This window comes from Scyliorhinus torazame, chromosome 9 (genome assembly GCF_047496885.1).
Source record: "Scyliorhinus torazame isolate Kashiwa2021f chromosome 9, sScyTor2.1, whole genome shotgun sequence".
Classification (NCBI taxonomy): domain Eukaryota; kingdom Metazoa; phylum Chordata; class Chondrichthyes; order Carcharhiniformes; family Scyliorhinidae; genus Scyliorhinus; species Scyliorhinus torazame.
Genome location: NC_092715.1, coordinates 185,248,801 through 185,266,811, shown reverse-complemented (window position 1 = coordinate 185,266,811; position 18,011 = coordinate 185,248,801). Strand labels below are relative to the sequence as shown.

General features: G+C 41.0%; 1 protein-coding gene across 1 annotated transcript in view; it reads right to left on the bottom strand.

Moving 5' to 3' along the window:
* The window catches only part of LOC140429630 (very low-density lipoprotein receptor-like), a 30,939-nt gene extending 13,416 nt beyond the window's left edge, over positions 1 to 17,523 (bottom strand). The window contains exons 1-15 of the mRNA XM_072516887.1: positions 17,325 to 17,523; positions 14,690 to 14,809; positions 12,546 to 12,668; positions 11,743 to 11,865; positions 9,425 to 9,793; positions 8,447 to 8,569; positions 8,228 to 8,341; positions 5,402 to 5,521; positions 5,191 to 5,316; positions 4,745 to 4,916; positions 4,125 to 4,349; positions 3,344 to 3,462; positions 3,117 to 3,256; positions 1,056 to 1,197; positions 545 to 682 (exon numbers count right to left, since the gene is read on the bottom strand). Coding sequence (XP_072372988.1) covers positions 545 to 682; positions 1,056 to 1,197; positions 3,117 to 3,256; positions 3,344 to 3,462; positions 4,125 to 4,349; positions 4,745 to 4,916; positions 5,191 to 5,316; positions 5,402 to 5,521; positions 8,228 to 8,341; positions 8,447 to 8,569; positions 9,425 to 9,793; positions 11,743 to 11,865; positions 12,546 to 12,668; positions 14,690 to 14,809; positions 17,325 to 17,394 — 2,224 coding nt within the window. The 5' untranslated portion in view covers positions 17,395 to 17,523. The remainder of the gene's footprint in view (positions 1 to 544; positions 683 to 1,055; positions 1,198 to 3,116; positions 3,257 to 3,343; positions 3,463 to 4,124; positions 4,350 to 4,744; positions 4,917 to 5,190; positions 5,317 to 5,401; positions 5,522 to 8,227; positions 8,342 to 8,446; positions 8,570 to 9,424; positions 9,794 to 11,742; positions 11,866 to 12,545; positions 12,669 to 14,689; positions 14,810 to 17,324) is intronic.
* Between the last annotated feature and the right edge of the window lie 488 nt (positions 17,524 to 18,011).

Genomic DNA, 18,011 nt, shown 5'->3' with positions numbered 1-18,011 from the left:
TCCTGCAAATCATGTGCATATGTTCTGGGCATGTCCAAAGCAGAGGGGATTTTCAGATGTCATACATGTCCTGGAAGAGGGTAACGAGTCCAGAGGTGGCAATATTTGGGATGTCGGAAGATCCAGGAGCCCAGCGGGAGAGAGGTGCAAATGCTCTGGCCTTGCCTCCTTGGTGACCCAGAAGCAGAGTTTGCTGGGATGGAGGGACTTGGAGCCTCCAATTTCAGGGGTTTGGGTCAGTAACATGGCAGGGTTGGAGAAAATTAAGTTTGCCTTAAAAAGTTACAGGAGTTTGCTTGGAGGTGGCAGCCATTCATCATCTTCTTAAAGGAGAATTGACAGTCAGCAGGAAAGGGGAGGGAGGAGGCATGGACGTGATGAGTAAGAGCAGAGAATCCAATGTCCGGATAGTTAGGGTCTAGGGCTGGGTTAGTTGGGTATGTTATGGTGGGGTATTAGTAATGTTGTTATGGTATTTGTATTCGTGTTGGATCTCTTGTTTAAAATGTTAAATGTTTTCCAAAAATGAAAAAAAAAAGTGTACCTTTTCTGCACATTTTTCCATGCTCTAGTTCTATTCCAGGTGGGCACAAACACGTGTACTTTGGAGAGGAAGCATCTGTCTGAGGAGCAGGGAGACACATGTATTCACAGCTTCCACTCTCACTGCACCAGTTCTTGCCTGTAAGGAATTTCAAACAGTCACTACCTTGCACCTTACAAAGTTAGATTTATAGTAAGAGACAGAAATTCTTGTCCACCACTGGATTCTTCAGCTTAAAAGTCAGATTCTAACATGGGACTAAGATGGATTTGTGGATGTTTGGGGGAATCCACAGCCATGGTTAGGTTAGTCATCAATAGTTTCAAATTGGGTGTTATGGTGAGAGCTGGATCATTCAGCATGCACAGAACCAATGCTTGCAAGGTTCACTGGAGCAGGTTAATTAGACTTGGTGTCAGTGCATGAAATCTGCCATTGAGGCAAAGTAGTAAATTACACAAGACACAGCTAAAATTAGACAAGATAAAACCAGCTATTGTCTCAGAATTACCAGGCATTTGAATTAGCTCATGATAAATCAAGAGATCCCGTGCTTCCTGGAGATTAGAAGCAAGTGCCTCTAGATCTTCGCCTGTAAACTTGTTGGCCCCATAGATTGCTTCTGTTTCTTCATCAGTCCAGAAAACACGATCCTGAAAGATAGTTTTATAATTAGAAGTTGTTCCAATTCTTGCAGGGTGTGTAAAACTGGACCAGAAAGTTGCCAGTACACAAAATACCACCACAATTAGGAAGTCAACCAATATTTGGTGGCTACTACATAAACATGCAGGAGGACCCAGGCAGGTGGCTGGTATGGGGCCAAGTGCACAAAATACTTACTTCATCTTTACCCACAAAATGAGTTCTGCGGCTTGCATTAAAGATTTTAGGTGAATGGTCCCATCTGCTCAGGTAGGCAGTAGTGTCCTGATCAGTACTTATCACATGCTGCCTTTTGGAATATTTGTTGTGCATCCTATATTACAATGACGGCAATACATTGCGATGTTCAGTGGTCTCAAAAGATGCAGATGACAGATTGGAAGCAGCTGACAGATTGGAACCCAATATCAAAGGGTACATGACATTTAGGAAGGATAGGAAAAGAGAGGTTAATTAGTGGCGATGGCATTAGCAAACAAATGTGATCACCTCCATTATAAGCCAGGGTGTAGAAGAGAGGGAGTGATTTAACTAATTTACCAGAGTTGGAAATAATATACTGTAGCTAAAGGGGAAACCAGTGGATGTACAGATTTCCAGAAGGCATTTGCTAGGTGCCAAAGGAGGAGTTCCTGGTAATGGACAAGAAATTGGTATGGATATGACTGGCAAGCTAATGGGACGAATGAATGGGTCTCAAGCAGGATGTAATATGAGTGCTGTACCAGAATACAGTTTATTCAGAAATGATACAAAAATAGGTAGGCAATTGTGAAGACCAAGCTATAAAGTGATATCGATGGAGTGAGAGAGAGTGGACAAAGAGGTATAGTAGAAAAATGTGAATGCCCAGTTTTGTCAGAAAAAGAGAAAAAAAAAACGAGGTTAGCCCGACAGTGGTGAGGAAAAATGCTGGAGTCAACTATTAGGGACAAAATTGGTTTGGAAAGCAGGGACACCGTGTGCAGCTGCGATCTCCTAGTTGGAGAAGGGACATGCTTGCTATGGAGGGTGTCCAGTGAAGGTTCCCCAGGACTCAAGATGGGATCAACTGAGATTGTATTCACTGGCATTTAGAAGAAGGAGGGGGATCTTAGAAGCATATGTTGGGGATGTCCAGAACTAGGGAGTCATATTCTTACTAAGAATAAGGGGTAAGCCATTCAGGACTGAGAAGTAAGAACATCAGTTGTGAACCTGTGGAATTCACGACCACAAAAGCTATGCCAGTTTGTTGGATATATTGATATTCAAGGAGGGAGCTGGATGTGGCCCCTGTGGCTAAAGGGATCAAAGGGAAAGAAGAGAAAGCAGGACCAAGATACTGAATTTGCATGATCAGCCATAATCTTATTGAGTGATGTTGCAGGCTTGAAGGCTGAATGGCCTATGCGTGCACCTATTTATGTTTCCATGTTACAGAGTTAAGATGCAGAGAGATCTGGTGTTCCAGTAATTACAAAAAATGAAGCTACAAGTAGTAATCAGCAAAGCTAACAAGATGTTAGAGACTCTGTATGGTGTACAGTATTGTTCTTATTCAAGATGTAAATAGATTGGGAGCAGTTGAGAGGACTACCAATTTACCTGGATTCAGTTCACAAAAGACTACTAATTACCTGGATTGAGGGTTGTAATAGGAGGAAAGTTCAACTAGACTTGTATTCACTAGAGTTGGGGAGCAAGAGGTGACTTGATTGAAACAATTCTGCAAGGTCTTAACAGGGAGCATGTGGATGTTTCTTGAGAGATTAGTAAAAACATTTTTAGGGAGCACCTTTACAGAACATGCAAGTCCCAAATCCTTATTCTTTTTACAAGGGAATGCAGATCATATTTACGACTCCCATCATGCTACACTTCATGCATAACGTAATAATGGTATGATTTTCAAATGCTGCCTTACCTCAAAAACTGCAATACCATAGGGGCGAGAAAGGAAATCTAGTGACACAAGCACTATTCTTTGATCCTGCCCATTCAGGCCTATACTGGACAACATGTGCAATTTTGAGTCAACCCAGTAGAGGCTGCGTTTCATAAGGTCTGTGGAGAAATTTGAAGTACGGTATAATTGAAGTTTAGGAACCCCCCAAAAAGATACTTTGGAAGCAAATAGTGTAGACAACTTACCAAGTGCAATACCATTTGGCCACTGGATCCCTCTATTAACCAGGATTTGTCGATCAATACCATTCATCCCTGCCTTTTCTATCTTTGCAGGCTCACCCCAGTCTGACCAGTAAATAAACCTAAAGTGACATTGGAAAGTGGTTACGCTTCACAACAGTTTAAGACCCAATACAGAGTTACTCCTGGATTGCAAGTGTTACTGAACAAATCTTTGTGATCTATGCAACTAACTATCCTCATCTTCCTCCCTCCCCCAGTTTGGATTTTGCCCATGAACCTCATTTTTGTTTTAATCAATTAATGTACATCAAGTTAGGTTTACTTCCTTTTATTCAAGCTCCAATTTAATGCCAAAGAATGATGGAATAAGCCATTTTACCTGCATTAGGGAGTCAAATTCATGGATTTGCCTCTTCATCCCTTCATGGGAAGGCCCATTACCAACTGATTATATAGGGCTTTCTTGCCAAAATGCCAAATTTTAATGAAAACTCCCAATGTTGGGATATTGAAAAAGTCATTCGGAATTGCATGGTGCAAAGTATTAATACTTGGTACCAGTCAGCACGGTGGCACAGTGGTTAGCATTGCTGCCTCACAGCACAGAGGTCCCAGGTTCAATCCCAGCTCTGGGATACTGTCCATGTGGAGTTTGCACAATCTCCGTGGGCTTCGCCCCCACAACCCAAAGATGTGCAGGGTAGGTGGATTGGTTATGCTAAATTGCCCCTTATTGGGAAAAATTAATTGGGTACACTAAAGTAAAAAACTTGGTACCCACCCAGATGGTGGATCAACAGCTACAGAAGCTGGTTCTGTTAGATTGGTGTCAAAGAGAATGGTTCTTCTAGATCCATCTAATGCAGCCACAGAGAGCGTTTTGGAACCACGATCAGTCCAGTAGATATGCTTGTAAATCCAATCCACAGCAATTCCCACAGGAATGCCCAGATCCATAGCAAGGACCGACTGACCAGCCGTGCCTTTATATCTATTCACAGATGTGCTAAAAAAAAAAAAAAAAAAAAAAAAGAAGAAATGTCATCAATTGCCACAAAACAAAAGCAGAATAAAATGGGGCACAATCATATTTGTATCAATGACCAAGTTTGCTCCATTGCATTCAAATGGAAGACCCTGCCCCTCAACTTCCATTTCCTGCCCCTCAACTTCCATTTGGTACAGATAGAAAATGCAATTAGTTCTCCAGATGAAGGCAAGCTTCCAAACTGAAGTCACTTCATAAATGTCACAATCAGAAATTAGAGCATCTGTATCAAGATAAGCAAATCTTCCAGGACCAGTGCTACATTTTTCCAGAGGGCAATTAGAGGCAATACGGATTTCCAAAATGTTAATGATAACTAATGAATGATTGGTGACGAAAGTCAATGTACTTACCTGAAAATTGCTTGCTGGCCTGCATCAGCCCAGAAGATTCTCTGCTCTGCAATGTCAGCATCTAGTGCGATAGCATTTCTCAGCTGCACAACTACCTGGGTATACTCTTGGTGATGTAGTCCTAGCTTCCGGATATCATGGCGATTTGTGAAGATCAAATAAGGCTCTTTGCCTAAGTGTCAAAAATAAAGAATCCTGAAAAATGCACTTACATATTGAATTTACTCTATTAAAATGTTAGGGTATGGAAATTTATCTATCAAATTCTGCACATTTTCCCCCCTCTAGTATTATAATCACATTTAACTTCATGGGTGCACAGTGTAAAAAAAAAAAACAGATCGATATGCACAGAAGCTGGTTAGTTATGGTACACCCATGCTGGTTCTAACCCTGTTAAATTGCCACCCTTTTGAAAGACCATCTAGGGAGTATTGGGTACTTGCCTATAGCCTTGCAAACTCCATTAGCAGGATCCAGGTGATAACCTTCATAACATTCACATTTGTAGCTTCCTTTCAAATTAATACAAATTTGGCTGCAGATTCTAGGACTTTGACACTCGTCAATATCTGCAAATGCAATATCAAATTTCCATATTAATAAGTAATAAGCTGCAAAAATTCAATTCTCACAATAAATGGGACAGAGACTTACCATCACAGGCTCTCCCATCAATTAGTTCAAAACCCGCAGGACAATCACATTCATAGTCAATAAGAAGGTCCCTGCAAATGTGAGAGCAACCTCCATTGTTCACCAAGCATTCATTTAACCCTGGTAGAGAAAAAAATATATATTATTTCCACCAAAGAGTATCCGGTTAGGATTGGCTAGGTTTTAGGTCACAGTTACAAGGTATTATTCAACAAGATCTTGTAGCAAGTAGCTATATGGTACAACCTTGAGAGTCATAAAAGTGGTAAAATGCAAGTTATCAAAGATCTACTAACCCAAGATGGAACCTCATTGGGATTGTCATTGCACATCCTCTAGTACTGAAATCAATAGTCTCTTCCCTTCCCCACCCCCATTTGTCACTGCAAATCTTTGTGATCAACTGCCATAAACTTTAAGTGGAGATGAATGTGAGAAGAGGCTTGGGATAGAACATGCCTCACCCCAATTAACGGTTTGATTTTAGACTTGTTATTTTGCAGACTTTATTGCCAAGGTGATCCAGGAGGAGTGGTGTGGCAGGGGGCTAAAAAAAAAGTATAGAATAGTACTGTACAATTATAAATTAATGCTCGTTGGAAACCAGGTTCCAAGCTATTTTCAGGGAGTAACTGAGGGACACCAAATTAGACATCCCCTCCAAAAACAAAAAAGTGTGGTATTGTCAACCCCTGATTTCCTCTAGACATACTAGGTAGATTAAACAAAAAGAAATGTACAATAGGCACAAAATAAGCACTGCAGATATTCTAAATGAGGTAGGAACAAGTCAAAAAGGGAAAACAATCAAAAGAGGATATGAAAAATAGATTAGCAAGTTATAAAATCCAAGACGTTTGACCAATATATTAATGGTAAAAAGGTTAATAAAGGAAAAGGGTAGATGCAGAGGCTGGAAGGTTATAAAAATGCGTGGTGTTTACAAAGAAAACGGATGATGCAGATGTAGTAGTGCAGGAGGAACAGTGGATGGGATCATCATAAAGAGGGGAAGTAAGGGTTGGAATCCTTGAAAGTTGACAAGTCACCAGGTCCAGATGGATTGTTTCGGAGGTTAATGAAGGAGGTCAGGGAGGAGATAGCAGATGTAGAGGATGATTTTCCAATCCCCACTAGATCCAGGGGAGGTACTGGAAAAATGCAAATGTTGTTCTATTGTTTAAAAAATGGATTGAAGGAAATGTCAAACAATTATAGGCCAGTTAGTCTCAGGTTGGTGGTGGGCAAAGAATCAGTAACCAATGAAATGGATTACTCTGGGATAATCAGCATGGGAAGGAAGGTCTTGCCTCACATTAGATTGTATTCTGAGGAAGTGACAAGGGTTGATGAAGGTAATGCAGTGGGTAATTCACATGTGGCAGATTACATTCCCCCCATCCCCAATGGGAGACAAACATGTAGCAAACTGGATAAAAAGTTGGCTTAGTAACAGGAAACAAAGGGCAATAGTCAATGGCTGCTCTTGCAAATGGCAAGTTGTTTCAAGTGGTGTTCCACAGGGCTTAGGTGTTGGAACCCTTATGTTGTACAGTAAACAATTTGCACAGGGTGGGGGGGGCAGACCCCACGATTGTGAAATTTCCAAACATTGGCTGAGTGGTGAACAGTGTAGAGGATATCTAGAATCTCCAAAAGATTATGGAATTTAACACAAGGTCATAGTCATAGGGGGCACAAATCAAGGAGGGGTAAGTGAAGGGAGGAGAGATCTTGGCATACAAATACACAGGTCACTAGAGGCAGCAGTTCAAAGATACAAGGTTATAAGCATATGGAATTCCCTCCATTTGTAGAGGCATAGACCATTGTTGGGATTGTAATAAAATGCTGGTGAGGCCACAACTGGACTATTGGTACATTACAGGAAGGATGTAATTGCTCACGGAGTGTGAAGAATGTTGCCAGGGCTAGAAAAGTGGAGAGAGGTTGGGTTTATTTACTTTAGAACAAAGAAGGCAGAGGGTTGACTTATTTGACGTGCACAAAATTTATGGGGCAGGATGAAATGGGTTCCCTTTGATGGTGAATTCTAGAATCAGGGAACATAGCTGCCAGTGTATGAAGACAGTGTAGAGGGGATACTGGGAAACCTTTTATTTTCTTTTAAATGCAGAAGCAAGTGGGTGTAATTCACTGCCTAAATTGGTGGAAACAAAGATCCTAAACTCTTAAGTAACCTGGATCTGCACCTCAAGTGCTCTAAACTACAGGGCTATGGAACTAAAAAGGGCACCTTGGTGCCCTCAGGCCAGCATGGACAAGATGGGCTGTCCTTCTGGGCTATAATCTTTCCATGGTGGTGAATGTTGCAAGAAAGGAGCCAAATAGCTCCAGATGGAGAAAACTTGTTAACTTCATTGAAATGTGCAGTGCAGCAAAGATTGCCGACTAAGGTTGTCAATTTGGAATGGGGGCATGTTCACCTACTGCGTTATGGAGGTGGTGGGAAGGAGGGGGTCACCTGCCCTCTGAAACAACAACAACCAGTCATGGGCACAATCCAGCTGTGTTTCAGGTTGAAGTCTTTCATTCCCCAGATTAACAATTAGTTTTCCAGATTGTAGATTAATGGAGTAAATCTGACTGGGCTGCAGTGTTGCACAATAAGATAAATTTGAGAATGTGACTCCATGCAAAAAAAAAAAAAGAAAAAGGTAGCTTTGAACATCAGTGAGGGGGTGGCCATGTCATACTGGAGATCCACGAGTGGCTGAGAATAAAGTGCAAACACAGCAGGAGGTGAAAAAAAAAAAAAAAAAAAAAACCACAAATCCAAGTTGAAGTGCTATTGGAACTACTTACCACATCGGAAGGGTTCATCACTCCGATCTCTACAGTCCCATTTGTGGTTACACACTTGAGTTATAGATATGCATTCTCCACTTCGGCATTTGAAGTCAGTTGGACTTGCGCATTCTAAAATTGAAAAAGCTGTTTAATATACAATTTTTTTTTTTTTTTTTTTTTTTTTATATAAAGTGCTTTCAAATTCAATTGCACTAGTGGGAATTATGCACCTACCGGTCTTGCAGTTGGCTTCATCACTTGCATCAGAGCAGTCTGCAAATTCATCACATATCTTGCTCCGAGGGATGCAGTTACTATTGCCACATTGGAAGTGATCTGGTCTACATGTTCGAGGAGCTAAAGTTTTAAATCCATTAAAAATAGCATGAATAACCATTCAAGTCAAAATGTAATATGGAACCTAATAATTAAAATGCTATCCCACTACAGTATACTTAATTTAACGTGATCAAATTGTTCAGAATAGTTCCCATGCCAAAGCTAGCTTAGTCCAAATTTTCACACTACTCATGTGGTTACTGCAAGACAAGAAACTGGTAGTCTAGTTAAAATATGGGTCACAAAGACCCATGTTTAGCATGCAAGTTTTCCCCAAATAGGTATCTTTTGTAGTGTCCAGACTAAGTAAGTCATACATTTGGACTGCTTGTATTAAACAGTCAGATCAGGATCAAGTTTAGTCCTTACTGATTTCAACATACAAATTAAACATTGCACTGGAGAAACAAAACTATTTCATTTTGCAATCACATTTTTTTTTAGCCCTGGAAGATAATCTTTTAGCCCTTCATTCAAGATGGGAATTTCTCCCCCTAAAAGTATTAGTGCAAAGCATTCTGCAGTTTGACCATTTATTCCAGAGGTGGTCTAGAATAGAGGCAAAGACATGTGGGGGGAGGGGAGAAGATATTTGTTCCTCCTGCATGGTTTAAAGATCAGGACAGTTGCATAGTGTTGAGGCAACATTTCAAAATGGCTGGCTAGGAGGCCCATTGGAGCAGCTGAATATGCTTGCATGTCCTTAGTCATAAGTAAAGTCACCACAGTCCCAGATATAGACTAGTCATGCAAAACCTGTCCAGAAAGCTAGATAGACCATTTGAGCAATTCATCCATCTCAAATAGGAAGCTATTCCATTTAGCAAATTTGAACTTTAGCCCAGCACCCAACTAAGAAAATAGATTACTTACAGCAGTTAATTTCATCACTCCCATCTTTGCAATCATCATCGCCATCACAGTACCAGCGTTGATTGATGCATTCACCAGAATTACATAGGAACTCATTAGGAGAGCAGGTCACAGGAGGAAGGGAGCGTCCACAACGTTCTGGAGTTTCATCAGATTGATCAGCACAGTCAGCATTGTTATCACACACCCAATTTGAAGGGATACATTCAGAACTATTGCACTGAAACTCATGCAAGTGACAAATCGATGGAGCACAACCTTTTTCATCACTTCCATCACCGCAATCATCTTCACCATTGCAGAGAAAGGTTTTGGTAATGCATCTACCATTGCCGCAAGTAAACTCCAGTATACTGCAAATAATAGTACCTGAAAGAAGAAACCAATTTTAGGACTGGTAGCAGAAATATCAATTAAAAACTCAGATTTGAATGCAGAAACCAAGTGTTCCTGATATCATTCATCAGATGTTGTTAAATATATATTCACCTACAGATGGAAACCTGCATATGTATGGAAGTTCTATCTCAGACCTACAGAGAATTAGAGGTGGAATCACCCAGTTTAGAGCAATCCTGCTCCAAATCCAATCCACAAGTATCCAAGGCAGTCAAATATGTCAAAACCATGGTACATTGCAATGTGCACCATTATAGAAAAAGGAGAATACCATTCAGCATGGAACTTATTCATAGTGGGACAAATGAGATAGAGTTGCTGTTTTAGAAAAAGTGATTTCGGCAAAAATATTGAAAGAGTTGTCACCCCCAGCGAGTATCTGGGGAAATATTTGCAAAGTAGTATTTTAAAGTTAATTGTTCAGTAAAACAACAATTTACATATTAGAGTATGGTAGTTAAAAAAACTAAAATCTTTGCATTCAAAAAGGAACGTCCATAAAAGGACTGCAATTAGTGGTAATTTTAGTCCATCCAAGTTCATGGCGATTTGTGACAATGGTCAGCTTACAGCACTTAGGGCTGTGGATAAGAGGGCAAGTTAGGGCTGTGGAAAAGAGGGCAAGTTACATTCAGCACAATGAAATTAATGAAATGACTTATTGGCACAAGTAGGCTTCAAATGAAGTTACTGTGAAAAGCTGCTGGCCTGCCATGGTCTGCTTTAAAAGCCAGCTATTTAGCCCAGTGTGCTAAACCAGCCCCTGCAATCTTTTGGTTATGTGGATTTGGGAAAATTGCACCAAAAACAGTAACACAACAAGAGTTGAAACTCAGATAAACGTTCAGGTTGCTCTGGGGAGGATGACAAACATCCAGGGCAGCAATATGGAAGGGTCTGGAACCTCAGCCCCTCTGTCAACTGTTCTTACTGGAAGCTGGCAGTTGTACTAACGCTGATGGGTTTGTATTCAGTAGACACACGCATTATTCTGATGATTAACAGCAGCAGGTCAATGCTTCCAAATCCAGGCTTACTTTTCAGTACGATCTGCTCTGGGATATCAGCAGCAGCAAGATCATAGAATAGAAAACAGGTCTACCGCAGTCAATTGTTTCTCCCCACCCCTCTTCAGATCCAACACCACAAGGCAATTTGCATTAAATGCTGGCTTAGCCAGTGACAGCAACACCATGAAAGTTTAACAAAGTCCAAAATTCAAAAAGAAAAATGTCAAATGAACACATGACAAGTCATTAGGTTTTCAATGAGGCAACATAAAAAGTAGATGGTAGCAGTGGTAATGCTGCTAGATTAGCAATCAGGAGAAAATCCCACTATGGCAGCTGGTGATTTGAATTTAAAGCTAGTCTCAGTAATTGGGACCATGTAACAATCAATTTTTCATAAACATTTTCTCTTCCCTTTCCACAGATGCTCCCAGAGCTGAGTTTATCCAGCATTCTGATATTTATGGTTTATAAAAATGTTCAGGGAAGGAAATAGGCCACCCATTTGACTCCAGGCTTATGACTAACAGCCCGTCAAGCCATCAATGCCTAAAGCCCAAGGATGGAGAGAAGGAAAAGGGAAGAAAAAAAGATACTGACTGCACTACCAGAAGGCAAAAAAAAAAAAAAAAAAAAAAACCACTGGGAATCCAGCAAGCTTCATCGCAGAAAACAAGTTTAAAGGAAAATGGGTGTTAGTTGGAAAGGAATCCAAGATAAGTTTTCAAATAGGAGCAGCAAGTCAAGCTAATGTTTTTCATAAAAATTCAGCCAATTATTTCAAAGTTAACAAACCGAAGTACTAATGACTCAAAAGCTGGGCACAATGTGCAATTCAATTTGCACAACACCATCTTTTTTTGGTCTTTAGTCAAAAGTAGAGTCTAAATGACGTTAGAATTAACCTACCACAGTTCTCTTCATCACTACCATTGTCACAGTCCTTTCCTCCATCACATTTCCAGGAAGCAGGAATACACTGAAGAGACCCAGGACCACAGCTTATTTCATGTAAATGACATGTTCTTGCATCTGAAAGAGGCATTTAACACTAGTTAAGGAAAAGTATGCTGACAAAACTCCTAATGTGGATTAAAGATCACACACCGACCCAGTACAGTTAAGATGGGCAAGTAAACCGATGAAACGAAGCAGATGCTGCATTTCTATAAATGCTAACCACCAATTTAGTGTCCTTGAAAATATTTAAAAGTTTTGAATAGAATTTCCCACTGTATAAGCACCAAGATCATGCATGTGTAATAAGGCTATAGCTGCACATCAGTTATTTTAAAAACAACCAGACGTTCACTACAACATTGTATGCTGCTTCTAAATAGAGGTCCATGAGACAAGGAGGTCAAACATACATAGCTGTTGTCCTACTTATGTTATGACAAATCAGGGATCATTACAAAATGCAGCATAGACAAGAGAATTATAAAGGTAAAGTAGCTGCCATTGGCTGAGTGGGGGTGCAGGAAAAAAGGAAAGAGCTGACTGGTGGCGATTTAACCCTAGGATCACCAACAGCTCAGGTTAGGGGAAGGTCACGACAGGGCCTTCATGAATAAAAATCACAGCTGGTACGGGAATTGAACTTGTGCTGTTGGCCTCGCTCCGCATTCTTGTCCAACTAACTGAACTAAGCGATCCAGAACGGAATCAACAACAGGATCCAAGATTTCTCATTCCTTCCAAGTAATACTTACGACAGATGTCTGGATTTTCATCTGATCCATCCTCACAATCAGATCTGCCATCACACTGCCATTTACTTGGCACACAATGTCCACTTTGGCATACAAAGTCTAAAGTTCCACAGGTGATTTTACCTGGGGAAAGAGAAGATATTATTACTTTCAGCTCCTGGTCTATTTCAAGCAATTCTAACAATCACGAGGGCACAGTTATTAACCGATTCACAGGTGTACAAAGTACTCCAGGATATTCTCGGTTCATTGGTAGAATTGCTACATTTAAAATTTATGTTGCCCAGCTTCAATTATGCCAAGGTTTTGGAATTTGAAGAGTCAGCTTTCTTTAATTACGCCTGGAGTCATTTAGACAGTGACGGAAGTTATTCATCTCTAGTATCAGAATGGTTTAGTTTGAGGCCATTTGCATCCATGCAGTTATCTGCACACGCATGAAAAAATTCCTTCAATAATTTATCCAATTCAATTCGAAAGACAAATGAATATGGCTCCAGACTCTGGCAGTGATCCTAACCATCCAATGCAAGGAGGTTTCTTCATGTCACATGTCAGTTCCTTGCCAGTCACCTCACAATGTCCTCTTCTCACCAACAGAAAGTTTCTCCCCATCTTCCCAGAACATTTTATCACACTACACGGATCTACAGGAAGGTGCCCCGAATGGGATATACTCAGGATTGTTTCACCAGCACCTATTTACTTTTGTACTCCTGAATGCTTTGATTGTTAAGGGCATCATATGCTGCTTCTCAATATGCCCACTCACGAGCAATTTTTCCACAGGTTCAAAGTCCCTTTGTGCCAACATCCCCTTGGAATCATATTCTTTATGTTGCCTCTCATTGTACAAATAGTATTAAGTTTGCATGTCAGTGCAAGAAATTTATCTGCCATGTATTCATCCAGTCTGCACTATACAGTGACTGTGGATTTTTGTTTCTAAACAGCCAAAGTTAAACTGACTACAGTAGTCGTTGGGTTATCCTCACCATTTTGAATCAGGGCATAACATTTGCAGTTTCTGTCATTGATACAACCCCAGACCCCAAGGAGGATTTTGTAGACTGTGGCCAGCATCTGTAATTTTCACCCTTACTTCTCTGATACAGTCCTGTGACTGTCTCCCAACCCCCCCCCCCCCCCCACTTCTAATACCTCAGCCATTTTGGTAACATCTTCCTTAGCAAAGGATGCTAATCTCTTTCTCCCCCCATTGCACTGTCACCCATTTCAAAATCCTGAAACTCCCAAAAGCAGAAGAAACAGCTCGCCACCATCTTCTCAAGGCAAACTAGGGATGGGCAATGAAGTTCATCCCACTTCCAAGAGCTATCTTTCTGCATTGTTTTTCTGTCTCTAAAAAGCCACAAAGTTAAACTGACGTCACAAGTTGTTGGGTCATTCTTGCTATTTTGAATCAGGGCATAACACTGGCCATTCTCCAATCCTCAGAACATCCCCTGCTTCCAAGGAAGATTGGAAGACTGTGGACAATGTTAGTGATTTCTACCCTTACTTCTCATATCCTCAGATGCATCTGATGCAGTCCTGGTGACTTACTTCCAATACCTCAAATATTCCCCAGTCATTTTGGTAACATCTTGTTGTAGCTACATTTCTACAAACCCTTAGCATTGTAATTGATCTGTGATAGCTTTAACAAATATATTAATTTACCTACATTGCTCTACATGCAAGTGTTATGTACCTCTGTTTCTGCACCATAGACCTGCCAATTTTAAAAGAGTAGAAATTGCTTTTGGACCTGCATCAATATGGGATACTACAGTCTGCGAGGCTGACGTTTCAATACAAAATGTAAGTGTGCGGCAGATCAATTGTGCTGCATGCACACTGGTCAGAGAACATGCGCTGTAGTGTTTTTTCATTGGACAGACATAGCCAAAGAGAACAGGGAGATTTTGGAAATTGATCATTTGAATCTTCAGTTACAGTAATTTGGCAATTTACTCAGGTTAAATGTGACTGCAAAAGTCCTCTAGGTCACAGAGGTGGAACATCAATCCCCAATTAAATTGGCCAACGGTCCCTCTTTCTCACCCCCCCACCCCCACCCGAACACAGGTCTCAAGTGTGCTGACCCACAGCACTATCCAGAACATGATTCAGTTATTTACCACAGTTATCTTCATCACTGCCATCAGTACAGTCATCATCTCCATCACATTTCCACAGTGATGGCACACAGCGCCCATTCCTGCACTGGAACCATGGTGCATCACAGGAAGCTTTTGAGCCTTCAAAAGAAACAAACAAACGTGTTAAACCATAAAGCAAAAGATTAGTCAAAAGATAGTCAGAAAGCCATGTTAGCTATTATTGGTCATTTATTTCTTCATTATGGCAACCTCCAAATGTTACACACTCGTCAAAGATGATTTCACAAGAGTTAATCATAGGGGAGGCAAGTGACTGTGGCATCACAAACTTCTTTAAAAAATACTTGGAAACTGGGGAGGTCAGGATGCAACTCGCCACTGGCTTGTCAGAACCAATAATAATAATTTCACAAATAGGCTTACATTAACACTGCAATGAAGTTAGTGTAAAGCCCCGAGTCACCACATTCCAGAGCCTGTTCAGGTACACGGGAGGGAAAATTCAGAATGTCCAAATTACCCAACAGCACATCTTCTCAGAACTTGTGGGAGGAAACCCACGCAGATGCCAGAGTGACTCAAGCCGGGAATCAAACCTGGGATCCTGGCGCTGTGGAGCAACATGCCAACCACTGTTCTACCGTGCAACCCAATTCTACGTAGTAGAAAAACAAAGATGACTATGGCCGTCACTTCAGCCCTAGAACATTTGCAGCAGGAGGCGATACGGAATGCCCTCAGTCCAACCAACTTCAATTTTCCCTCCATCATAAGCCAGAAGTGACATGTCCACTGACAAATTGTCCAAGTGTTCAGTTCCATTCAAAATTTCTCAGGCACTGAAGTAATCTGTACTTGCATGCAACAAGATCTGGACAACACTCAGGTTTTGGCTGATCATGGGTGCAACGAAAGTGCTGGGCAAAAGCCATTCCTGTTGCTAACTACCCCAGCAACCACCAGAAACAGCTGGACCAACCACATGAATATTGTGGGCACAAGAACGAGGGGAAGCTAGATATTCTGCCATTAGTAATCTTGTGCTTGCACCACTTACAAAAGCGGGGTTCTGTAGCTCCACAAGTATCGCTATCCAGGATCTGCTTGATTGGCAGCCAGTTATTTGTATTTGGTTTTACACAATAGATTGAACTACTTCCTGAAGTAGAAAATAGATACCAATTGAGCCACAGGTAAGCCATCTATATATGTTTTAAAATATGACCCAAATAAATGTTTAGTGTTTTTTTTTCAAAAACTAGAGTCTATACCAAGGCATTTTATGCATAAAGTATAGTGGCCACCAATAAAGAAAATGAACCTCCAGGCTTCCATAGAGAAAAGGCCCACCAACAGTAATAGGAAATGCTCACATGTTTAAGGTGGTCCTGGCCAAGACAGAAGAGTTGGCTAGGACAGCAACTGTTCACTCCCCTCTGAGCAACACTATGGGGCCAGAGATTCAGCATCACACTCCAGTGACAGTACAACACTCCTGTGGTACCAATCTAAATTGCAGGATCAGTGGATGGGAACTGGAATCCTTCTGCCTCAGTAGTACCATTAAGCCAAGGTCGGCTTATTTTTTTTCTTTAAAAAATTATATTGAGTACCACATTATTTTTTCTCCCCCCAATTAAGGGGCCGTTTAGCGTGGCCAATCCACTTACCCTATACATCTTTGGGTTATGCGGATGAGATCCCTATACATGTTTGGGTTATGGGGATGAGACCGACACAGAGAAACGTGCAAACGCCACAGTGACCCAGGCTGGGATCAAACCTGGGTCCTCCATGCTAACCACTGCACTGCCCGACTTCAGAAAGCAAGACCAATAACAGCTTTAATTACAACCTGTACCCTCAAGTTTGCTGTTGGACTAGTAATATGGCAAGTGCCATGAGCTTCAGGTAAATTGACAAATGGGTACTTACTTCATCCCAAATTTAAAGTCTTATACCACTGCCACACAGGCCAGGCCAACACCATTTCAGAAACCGACTCACGTGACCTATTCCCTGGCAACTATCGACTGCAGAAACACAGTATTGAAGACCAGCATAACAACGGGATCAAAAATAAGGCTAGAGGGCACAACACTAACAGTGGTTAGCACTGCTGCATTACAGCACCCAGGTTCAATCCCAGCATTGGGGTCACTGTCCATGTGGAGTTTGTACAGTCTCCTCCTGTCTGCATGGGTCTCACTCCCACAATCCATGATGGGCAGGGTAGGCTATGCTAAATTGCTCCCGTGAAAGGGTATAGCTAAAATGCACTCATCTATAATAAAAAGTTGGCTGAATGGGAGAAGTGGGCGAACTAAAACAGCTTCTTCTAAACATTAACTGCAAAAAAAAAAAACACGTTTTGATCTGCAGCTATTAGGGCTATTAGAGCTTGGAATTAGTTTCTGGAATTGTGGAGGTGAAGATGTAAAAAAAAAAAAATGGTTTTAATATCTGCATTAGGGGTTTTACAGAAGGAAAACGAATTAATCTTTATAAATGTCGCTTTTTGAATGGTGTTTAAAAGAACATAATGTTTATAAATTATGCTCACCCCATTACCCAAATAGCGAAGGTTTAAAGTTCTAAACTGCAACTTCCATAGATAGACTAAAGCCACGGCCGGAAAACAATAGCTACTCACCATTTACGAATCTGTTCGGATTTAAACATACTACTAAGTGTAGCAACAAGGCTACTCGAAAAGGAATCATATCACTCCTTAAGGAAAATCAGGAATAGAGAGTTTGCTTTCTCCAATAACGGCTTTATCCCTTTACTCGCTAACCTAACGAGACTAAGTCGAACAAAAACATATGTGGAGCCACTGCCGCGACTTGTTTTTATAGCACGTGTCCTTCGTAGTCCCAAACAACCGATTTCATAATGAGTGTTTCCGAATCCAATTACCCCATCAACTAACTGCAGGGTGAATTGGAGCAGGCTAACGGTGATCAGCTGAATGTTGTTATCTCTATCAGCTAACCGATCTCACCAATTGTTTCACATTATTACATGCAATTGCCTTTTTTTTTATTTTCTAGATGAAAGAGAACGTTACAGTCACTCGAATCATAGAATCACTACAGAGGCTATTCGGCCAATCAAGTGTGCACTTATCCTCTGAAAGAGCACCCTGATTCGTTTATGGAGGGGGGAGGGCGCAAAGAGGGGCAACTCTAAGTTGGAAAATTCAGCTTTGAACGAAACACATTTCCAAGTAGGTCGAGGTTGAAATAACTCAAATTTAATTTCTCAAATATCTTGAGAGCTTGCTTCTTTGTTTTGAGTTGGTTAGAAAGAAAGTAAATCCACAAAATGAGACGTTATG